General features: G+C 33.4%; 1 protein-coding gene across 7 annotated transcripts; it reads right to left on the bottom strand.

Annotated features, from left to right (window-relative positions):
- Positions 1-3,845: 3,845 nt before the first annotated feature.
- Positions 3,846-10,425, bottom strand: LOC112696483 (uncharacterized). Of its 7 annotated transcripts, none has more exons than XM_025749278.3 (16): positions 10,168-10,425; positions 9,686-9,829; positions 9,069-9,181; positions 8,769-8,896; positions 8,528-8,681; positions 8,269-8,378; positions 7,960-8,043; positions 7,825-7,873; positions 7,640-7,731; positions 7,072-7,204; positions 6,862-6,941; positions 6,735-6,787; positions 6,541-6,642; positions 5,536-6,468; positions 4,983-5,084; positions 3,846-4,879 (listed from the first exon to the last, which is right to left on the bottom strand). In XM_025749278.3, the coding sequence occupies exons 3-16, from the start codon at positions 9,159-9,161 to the stop codon at positions 4,389-4,391; spliced, it is 2,604 nt and encodes an 867-aa protein (XP_025605063.1). In that variant the 5' UTR covers positions 9,162-9,181; positions 9,686-9,829; positions 10,168-10,425; the 3' UTR covers positions 3,846-4,388. The 7 variants fall into 7 exon arrangements, with proteins under 7 accessions (XP_025605063.1, XP_072052978.1, XP_072052981.1 ...); XM_072196877.1 differs by having other exon boundaries at positions 5,016-5,084; positions 10,168-10,420; XM_072196880.1 differs by having other exon boundaries at positions 5,016-5,084; positions 8,479-8,681; positions 10,168-10,307.
- Between the last annotated feature and the right edge of the window lie 249 nt (positions 10,426-10,674).

Raw genomic sequence — 10,674 nt, 5'->3', positions numbered from 1 at the left:
TTCAGTTCTTAAGAACTCTTTCAAAGCAAACTTGAAAAAAAAAACGTGTCAACAATATGATATCTAGACACATTTTTTAAGTATATTTTCTTATATTTGATTCATTTTTGTCAAACTAATATTATTTTGATCAAAATATTTTTTCTTTCAATTTTATTTTATTGAAATTTAAATCTTTTGAGAAACAAAATAGCACTTTATTCAAAAAGTTATTTAGGATTTACCGACACAAGCTTAGGATTGCTGGAGAGGTATTAAGGTTATGGTTGGTATATTACTTATGAGTGGAAAGAAAGGAAAGTGAAAGAGGAATGATTGAACATAAGAGTAAAAGTGAAATATAACACCCTAACTACTAACTAAATAAATGCCATTGTCTTTATTTTATGGAAAAATGAAGTTTATCCTGTAATGCATTCGACTTAGATATAAAATATGCTCCTTTTTGTGATTAACTCCTTTTTTTCCAATTTTAATCGCAAATATATTAAGAAATAATCGAAAATATTTTATTCTTTCATAGCTTAAATTCATGAAATGAAATTACTCTACTAGCTAATATTTTAATATTTAGATTTTTTTTTTCAGAAATAAAAAAAATCATATTTCCCTGAACACCATTTTTTAATTTTAATTCCTCAAATATGATTTTTTTTTAGAGCAGTTCGTTGCACCCAGCGAACTCTATAAAAATTATAGAGTTCCCCTAATTTTCGGCGAACTCCCTTTAATTTTTTTCAGTCTGGCGTTTTTAATCCATTATCATCATCTCCAAATAGTATATAGATCTACAAACAATATATAGGAGTATACAAAAATACACAGACAATAAGTATAATTTCTTCAAAGATTTTTTAATTATAAATTAAAAAAAAAAGTTATATTTAACAATGGCAACTATTATCATCGACTTCCGAAAAAAGCCTTTAATATTTATTCTTACCATGTCTTTTCACTTATTTCTTCTTCAGTTAGATATTTCACAGAGAATTAGTGAAAAAACAATATTCACACAGCAAATATTCTTCACTTCAATATAAAAATACGATGATTATTAATTAATTATGTATTTAAATTAGTTTTTGATTAATAAAACAAAGATAATGTGTGTTTGGTTATTAAAAAAATACTGATGTGAAAACAATATTTATTATAAAAGATGTACATTTAGCGGGATTAAAAAAATAGACAAATTAATGTTGTTTACCGTTTTCTAACATAAACTTATTTAGCCTTTTTTTTTAATAAACACTTATTTAATTTAAAACAATAAAGAGTATAATTTTGGACAATATAAGTGAGGATTGGACTATAAAAACATCACAATAAGGCTATAACAATCAAATTACCCTTAATGATATCTTCTTCCTTCAGTTTAGATCTTAATAAAAGTATAAAACTCATCCAACTTAAATTGATAAAGTAATTAATTCACCCATCCACTTAAATAAATGCCTAAAACATACAATAATATATAGGAATATTGTTAACCGTTAACAATAATTTGATTTTGTCGCTTTATTTTAAAGTTGCTTTCCCCTCAACTAATCTTAGTTTTTTTATGAACCAACTCCAACCAAATTAAATAATAAGATTTAAAATAATACTAGTTATAACTGATTTTTTTATATTAAACTAATTTGATTAGATTTAATAAACAAAAAACTTAGATATATAACATTATTTTTACAAATATCTCTGCTATCTAGTATATTATCTAATTGTTAGTTGGTAATATGAATGGGGAGGAAAAATAAAATAAAAAAATTATAGGTTTTAATTTCTAACCTTTTTTATTCTTTTGGATATATGAAAAAAAAAATCCTAAAAGGATTAGGATTAGCACCTACCGGTACTCGCAGCTGAGGTTTTATATTGTTGCATACTTGCATCCACGGAAGAATCCAATCACACTATACACTATACACTATACACAATCAATTATTCCAATTTCTTAGACCTTAAAAAGACATTTTTCCCAACAAAACTATACTATTCCTCAAGTACGATAATTGAATCATTCAAAAGTTCAATGTTTGCAACAAACGACGCGGTCCCCCTCTTCAATAGTGATCCTCTTGATGATGATTCCTTGCAGGCTTTCGTATATTCACATTCCATTCCATACAAGACAATATCATTATTGAATTGAAGTATATAATCGTTATGTATTAATAATGTAAACGATTTTATATCATCATCATCTTCATCATTATTCAGTTAAATATTTTACATTCATAAGATTTTTTTGTACAAAATGTGTTTTTAAGTTGATGACATCGTGTGCATTGCTTTGGCAACATAGTGGCGCTTATTATTTTTCTTATGCCAGTGTGTATCATAAATAGATGAGACGGGGGATGTGATTTACAAAAATTAGAGGCATCGATTTGTTTTTTAGTTGTAAGGTAGTGTTTAAAAATTGTACCGTCCAATTTACATTGTTTAACTTTCTTAACAAAAGATGACAACTGGGACTCTTCGAATTTTGTTTCCAAAAATAAAAGAACTTAAAAATTAAAATGGGATACTCCAATTTGTAACTTGTCTGCCCTAGTCCAATTTGATTAATATTAATTTAAAAAAAAACACCCAAACTTCCAATAAGAACTTACTACACGTCTGCACACATATTTAATCTATATAAAGAAAAAATTAGCCACAGGGTGGGTGCATGCATGTGGTGTCGTGAGAAAAGAGAAAGAAGGAAACATGTCTAAGGTTTTATGCTTTTACGACCCCTACCTTCGAGAGAGCCATCTTTCAACTCCTTTCTTCTCGCAAACCTTTAAAGGAAAACTTAAAATCGCCCCTGAATTGTCAAAACTTTTGATGACTGCAGTGCCTAACATTAGTGCAACAGCTATATATATAGCTGCAAAGAGCTAACTACTTTTCTTCCACGCTTCAACTTTGGTATATGTTTGTTGATTGGTAACGTTCTCGGTTTTCATTATGTATGACGATTCTGACCTATAACCATTGGGTATATATTATTATATTTGCACTCTTCTTTAGTAGTTTCTTCTAAAAGTGTCTACGTAAACGCTTTTACGTAATCATTGTTCAATCATGTAATTGATAAATTACCGATGTAATAATAAACCGTTAATGAATCATCAAGAACACGATACAAAAGAATTGAGAAATTCGAACACACTGCACGCAGATTCTTTGTCCATTCTGCTACAACATTATTCAGCACAAGTTTTCACTTATATATCATGTTAAAAGTACCAACACAGATTATGCAAGCTTAATTTCATAATTACTTTTTGAAGTATTTATATAAAATTATTAAATTTTGTAACGTTTTTTATAATGTTCACAGAAAGTACATAAATGTTTGTTTTTTGAAAAAATCGAAATGATTTTAACTTCATGAATATTAATACTCTAGCAAATATTAATTTGTTTCTCTCTCTCTTTTTTTTTTTTTTGAAGAAATTCTCCTTGTGTCTGTATGTATTTTTATAGTTGGCATTTTTATAGGTTTAGACTTCCGACTCTACAGCCAATACTTGTAGAGAGAGAAAAAGGGTAGAATTGTAATCTAAAAATAATTTTTTAGTTATATTGAAATTTTATATTCAGATCAGTTTTATAACAGATGAATCATAATAAACTTCCCATGAATGTATTGGTCTGTAAAGGTATCGGATAAAACTAGAATTTGCTTTAGGAAAGCCTTGACGAACTAAAACCAGATACCCAATATTTAATCCAAAGCTTGTTGAGTGTGGCGCACTATAAAGTCATAAACATGCGGCTTGTCACCATATAGATATATAAAGTAAATGGTTAATCAAAATATTGTTCGAAGGAATATAAGAAAATCATAAAACTTAAGGGAAACAGAAAGGTTAGATTTTTATCAGATTAAGTACAGGTTTTTAGCTGTTTACGTTTGGTCCTGCTTCACACAGATATATACCAATTGTTATATCAAAAGCCTCATCAACCCGATGGACTTAAAACCTACCATAACAACCTCCAAGCCAAGTTCATGCCGACGTTGTTTACCAAAAAAGAGGGAAAAATTGGACCATTTACGCCAGCCACTGGCCAATTATGTTGCAATCAGAGCCCTATTCCAAAGTTGCAAGTTAAGCAACGAAGAAACAGCTGTTAGCATTTACCACTGTGCACTTGATAGCCAAGAGTTTAATGAAATTAAGGGTACCCGAATTCTCACAGAACTGAGATGTGGATGACCTCAAAGAAATCCCAGCAGACAATTTCATCATTGATCAAGGAATCTCTAGGTTTTTTAGACAGGTGAAACCTACATTGACAGATGCCTGAATGCCCATTAAAGTTGGAGAAAGATCAACACTGTGAATCCTCTTCTGGAAGAAAAACAGTCGAGGGATCAAAAGCTTGATACTCTAATAGCTAGGCATGGAATTGTTAAACCTCTTTCTCTCATTATTCAATACTTGCGGCATAGGCAGGTCATTAAAGTTCCTGGCATCATGCCAACCACCCCACTGGCTATTTGATGAAAGACCATTATTGCTGAACTGTTGAGAATGTATCTGTTCGTAAATCGATGGATTGTTAGCTGGAAATTGATCAAGAAACCTTGAAGAAATTCTATATGCATCATTTTGTGGAGAAAATATATTTCCTGCATGATCTGTAACATTTAAATTCTGTAAAGGTGCGGATTGGTGCATTAACATCTTGAGTCTAGGATCATCTTCACCAGGGCTAAATTGTGGAAACGAAGTCCGCATCATGTCAAGAGATGCATTATTTACCCTTTCTGTTAGCATCCCCTTACCAATTTCCAATAATGCAAGATCATTAAATTGAACATCTCCAACCTTTCCGATATCTCCAGATGCAAGAACATGCTGTTGCGACAAGTGTTTCCCTGAAGATTTAGATGCATTAGAACTACATTGAAGTCAAGATACTTAGAAAGGGAAAGCAAAGGAAGATATGCAGAGTAAATCTTAAACAATAAAGAAACACACCATGAATACTAGAATTATATTCTACTCCCCCACCTGAAAAGCCAGGAGGTACTCTGCTGGACAATGAAAATCCCGGTGGGCTGGAAGCATGAGCCTTTGACACTGAAGAAAACAATTATACTCAAATCAGTTCTTTTGTCATACTTGGCTCGATAGTGAATGGAACTAACAGCACAAATGTTAACATTATTTGACATTTTCATTTAACAGAGGAAGATTTGATATGTAAGATTGTCTAAGCTATAATGGAAGGCCCGACAAACAGGACAGTTCAAAAGAACACATAAATAACAACAATTGAAGACAGAAGGATTTACCAATCCAGCCCATGATCCAATGGATTGAAACACTCAGGAAAAGGGCCATCTATATAGAAAAATACTCAAATAACAAAATGCCTAGTAGATAGGAACATATAAGGAGAAACAACAATAAACATCAAAGGAAGCAAAATCACCCTCTGCCATCCCTACCCCATGCCACCAGCAACAGAGAAACAGCATACTAACAGTATAAATCAATGTGAAGGAAAATTGATTGCACAAAAACTCACTTCCAAGAAATTTATCTGGTAGTGCATAATTGATCGACGGCACAGAACACGGGTGTTTCCCATTGACAGTGTTATTCGAGTATCTCCACATATCCTTGTTTTCCATTAAAGCATCTGATTCAACATTCCCTCTGGAAACGTGCCTAGTAATTCCAATCAATTGGTCCAAATCAGATGAGTCATCCACAAGTGCATCTTGTCTTGCAAAGGAAAACCTTGACTGATTTTTGTCTTGACTTCTCCACAAATTTGGTGACTTAAGGGCTTTGCTTGGTTCTTCATTTTCCTCCAACAACTTAACTAATGAGTCTTCCCATGCATCCAAATCTAAAGACAAAATATTAGATATAATGCTGCTTTCCCCCATATCTGAAGTTACCTTATTAACATTTTCTTTATCCCCTACATGCTCTTCAAATCCTGTCTGTAAGGCATCATTAAAAGATTCAGAAGGCTTGCCCAAGTCATGTTCATGACAATTTTGATCTTGTTGCCAGAGATGATGGCTTGACCGGCCTGCATTCTTATGGAGATAAGGCGAACAGATCCCTGTAGAAAGATGATTGACGCCTTTGCTGAACTTTGATTGTTCATAATCCAAGTTCAGTACATCATCCACAACATCTTCCCAAAAAGCTGGAGTGGTTGAATGTTCTTCAGGATACTCATTATCTTGCTGCAAATGCTTCCCAAGAGATGAATTATTTGAGCCATGCATATACAGTAATCTGTCTGAATCAGGAACAGAATATGGATCTTCCACGTGATTATGCAAGCTTATCGATGACAAATCTGAACATAAGCCTTCTACATCCCGATTTGAATCAAGGCCAATTGATTTGTCAATATTAAAATCACATTGTGATTTGGAGAGATTTAGAAAGCCTGAGTTTGCAGCAGAAGGTACCATATCTTGATCACTATCTACAAAAGCTGCAAATAAGTTGTGGTTAGAAAATATAGTAGAAGGGAGATTTTACACAAGTTCCATATTGTCTAACTCACATTTCTGAGAATTTCCACTATTATGATGCTTGTCCATCTCTGTAGGTACAAACATACCACCAGAATGGTCTTCTGGGTTTTTTCCAGCTTCCGCTGATTGTCCTGCATTAAGTGCATACTTATCAGTGTTATTAACTGCAGTCACATGGACCTGTCGATCATTAGATACCTCAAATTTCTATTGACCAAATTACCAGGGAACGATGAGTTTGTATCAGGTGGAAGAGAACCCGAAACACGCATGACCCTGTTACAAAAATACTTGGTCACCATTCATAAAACAAAACAAATTGTAGTACCACCCATGGGTAAATAAATTACCAGGAAGTCACAGCAGGAGGTGCAGGTGAAGTCATGGTCCCGCTACCTGAACAAGATGCCTTTATCTGGTTCTCGATTTTCTGTGATTGTTGAGGTTAAGATATGTTAACTGAGCCTAATAACGTGCAATATAGTGAACACGCTAAAAGCAGCAGAAACATTTCATCCGGTAACTCAGTTCACAACATAAGTGATTTATCTGAAACTTACATCTAAAGTGCTTTTCGAAATTAGTTTGGAGGTTGATGACATGTGTCTGGGATCATCTTCTGTGGGAGGTAAAACACACCCCGAGCGCCGATGCAAATTATTTGTAGCCCCAATAATTTGTTGGACTCTACTCCTTTAACATCCAAATTACAGACCAAAACTATAATCAAATATAACTCCTAAACATAGGCAGGAAAAATAAATGGGTGGCGGAAACAAAGAGTAAGACTAATTAGCATGATGGAGGATGCAATTTAAAAAACAAATAAAAAGAGAATATACAAATTTACATTCACAAATTCAGAACCTGCATGAAATATTTGTGTAAGGTAGAACTTATAAAATATATGGTCCATCTGATATGTCAACTAAACCATATGTTGGTTTTTCTTGTTAAGAAAAGCACCTCAAAACTACAAGAAATTTGACACGGAAGCTTTAGATACCACTCACAAATTAACATGTCCATAAGTCATCCAGCCACAAGAAGACATATGCGAGACATCATACATTCAAAATTCCAAAGAAGAGAGACGGGGCTCATACATGAGTCGGAAACCAAAAATACCTTGCAAATGCTAATACTAGCTCATCTTTGGTAAAGCTATCTTCTTGAGAGCCATAATCATGCAGATATAAGCAATCTCTGTTGCTGCAAGGCTGGACAAGAAATAAGAGTTATAAAGTAGCCCAGAGAAATTGTTATCCCTAAGTCCTAGCAAAGCATTCATTTCAGCTTATATCACCATTTACCACATTTCTCAACCATGCATGGCAATACTTTGTGGTTCCAAAACAAGCCCTGCAAATGCAAACATCAACCCATAAACATCACATCATCACAAATGTCACTGTCCAATAAAAAAGTTAAAAAGGTATGGTTCTTACCTCAAGGGTCTACCTTCTAATACAAAACAATGCACTGATTGAATACACCGAATTGCTTCTGCTTCTTTTGAGTACGTTATATACCTATGGATAAGTACTTTTATAATTAGAATTCCAGAAATACGACTTGAACTATATAACATATAAATGACAGGGTTACAAGGAACATGACAAAACCAGTGCACATATTCACACAGGAAAAATAAAATAGAATAGGAAGAAGAAAAACTAAGTTAAAAGCCAAGCTAATTTTTCTGCTTGAAACTTCGTGCAGGGTGATGACCATTGCGATACACAATAATAACTTACACACAGCAGCTGTTGTTTGCAGAATGTTGGATTATGCCCGAAGCTGTCCGAGAAATCGACACTTTCATAACTTTTCCATACCTGCCAAAATACTCCTTGCGTTGAAGTAGCTGACAAAATACAAATAAAACACATCATGAAAAAGGTAAGATAAATTAACAATTTAAAATATATGAAACAACATATAAGAGTATGACATGCACCACATACATGCATCTAGCAACATTTAGATACAGAACAACATCATTGAAGAACTCACATCTTCATCTGCAAGGTTAAGAGCCAACCCAATTATGTACACTAGGTTCCGTTGAATAACTCTAACATCAGTAAGATGTTTCCTTCCTTCAGTCGATTTGGACTTCAACTTCTGCATTTTCTTTCTATGCTTTGAATTCATTTCAGCAACCAACCTACGTAAGCAAGAAATCATTGAACTAAAGACTTGCAAGAGAATAAGAACATCATAAAAAAATAGAAATTCCCCTCAGCCAAACAACCTTTGACAATTTGCTGCCATTGCCACAATACGTTCTTTGTCGTAAGGCACACGGCAAGCTGGACAACGACCACCAGTCCCATCCTTTTCTGACATTTCCATAATGTGGTGCCAACACCAGACACAGATCTGCAGAGGAGAAGGAAGAAGACACATAAAATCAAACACATCTATCACTTATCAGTAAGGGGCAATAATTATATGTAAACAGTCACTACATTTTGCTACTAAAATATCAGATATCCCAAAATTTTTATTTCCAACAAAGTTCAACAATAAATTAAGAAATTCATTCATGCACCTCATAGCCGCATTTGCATGGTTTCAGCTGCTGATCAGTCAGGTCCATCTCCTCAGTGCATATCGGACATGATTTCCCCCCTTTGTCACACATGATTGATCCAGGGAATTTAACTATAATAAAATAATTATAAAATTAAAAATAAAAAATAAAATAAAATAAATAAACCTCAGCTCCAAGGCAAAAACATCTAGAATTAATATATATTGCGCAAATTTCTACTGCTATAACATTCAGAAGGCCATTGAAGTCCTCAGCACAATCACAAAATAAAATTTCAAAATATAAGTTGATAATCATCAATTAAAACGCGGGGGAAAGAAAAAATGGTCCACACTCCACATGTACCGAGCAATGTTAACAAGAGAAAATCAACTATCAATTACATTAAAAAGAAAAAGGGAACACCGCCTTATATCTTACGTATCCCCGTTCTATTAAAATATAGCCAAATATTTAGACAGGTCACCACAAAGAAGTGCCCAATAATAATAATAAAAATTATTATTATTATCTATTGTTATTATTATTAACACGCCGTATAATCACAGGTTTAATTTCCATCTGGTTAGGTACACAATTGCAAGTGAGCAAAGCGTAAAATTAGACACACATACTTGCTGATAAGATGAAACAAGAAAAATTGAGGGTTTAGGTTTGCGACAATGAGTGCTACTGCTAGGTATTCCGGCAAGTGAAATGATCATTGTTATCACTTCCTTTTTCTCAGTTAATTCTAGCGGCACTGTCCCTGCCAATCACTACAGTGAACGGAGAAATGAGAAAAGAAAAAGCGTTCTAAATGCATGCTTTCTACATTTTACTTTTTTTCCCCTTCGCTTATGCGCCGTAATAATCAACATTCAGCATAACATTTTTTTCAGAAACACTTAGAATCAAAGGAAATCGCTACTGATAAATTTAGCGCACCGTATTTTATCGATTTTGGAAATTTGCTAGAGAGAGAAAAAAATGAAAAACCCTAACCTAGGGGGAAGGGAATGGAAGGGATGAACAAGGGAATGGTGGAAGAGTAAAGAATGAGGAAGTAAAAGTAATAAGTTTGAGAGAGAGAGAGAGAGAGGTTAAGTGAACTTACGGAGCGGTGAAGAGGAAGATGAAGATAGTGATGAAGATAGTGATGAAGAAGAGGCAGAGGAAGGTGCTAGAAGCGGAAGAGGAGGATAATGCGAAACATGGAATCAGAGATAGAGAATAGAGAGAGAAAGGGGAAAGAATGGGAATGGGAATGGGAATGGGAATAGGATGGCTTTGGTGTACGTGGTGACTGCTGAGGTGACTCGCTCAAATTCCGAGCTTTCTTCAATACAACTCTCATTTTATTTATGCCTGGCCCTTTTTTTCTTCTTCCAATCTTTTAATTATCCATTCACATTTTTTTTAATTTTTATTATATAAAAATATTTAATTAACCAAATCATATTTTTAAAAAAAATAAAATAAATTCATTTCTTCTTAATTATAATTTATAAGATAGTCTGTATTGTCCAACTTAGTTGCTCTACTAATGATAAGAGTTTGAATACTTCCACTATATCTTCAATCCTCCATCAAAACCGATGAACCATTGTTACATAGTACAATG

The sequence above is a fragment of the Arachis hypogaea genome, chromosome 6 (assembly GCF_003086295.3).
Source record: "Arachis hypogaea cultivar Tifrunner chromosome 6, arahy.Tifrunner.gnm2.J5K5, whole genome shotgun sequence".
In the NCBI taxonomy this organism is placed as follows: domain Eukaryota; kingdom Viridiplantae; phylum Streptophyta; class Magnoliopsida; order Fabales; family Fabaceae; genus Arachis; species Arachis hypogaea.
This window is presented reverse-complemented; position numbering and strand designations above follow the sequence as displayed.

Coding starts and splice junctions, on each gene's coding strand:
- LOC112696483 (XM_025749278.3), bottom strand. CDS start 9,161: ATGTGTGACAAAGGGGGGAAATCATGTCCGATATGCACTGAGGAGATG. Junction 8,379..8,527: donor TTAACCTTGCAGATGAAGAT/GTGAGTTCTTCA, acceptor GTATTTTGTCAG/CTACTTCAACGCAAGGAGTA. Junction 7,732..7,824: donor ATGCATGGTTGAGAAATGTG/GTAAATGGTGAT, acceptor TTTCTTGTCCAG/CCTTGCAGCAACAGAGATTG.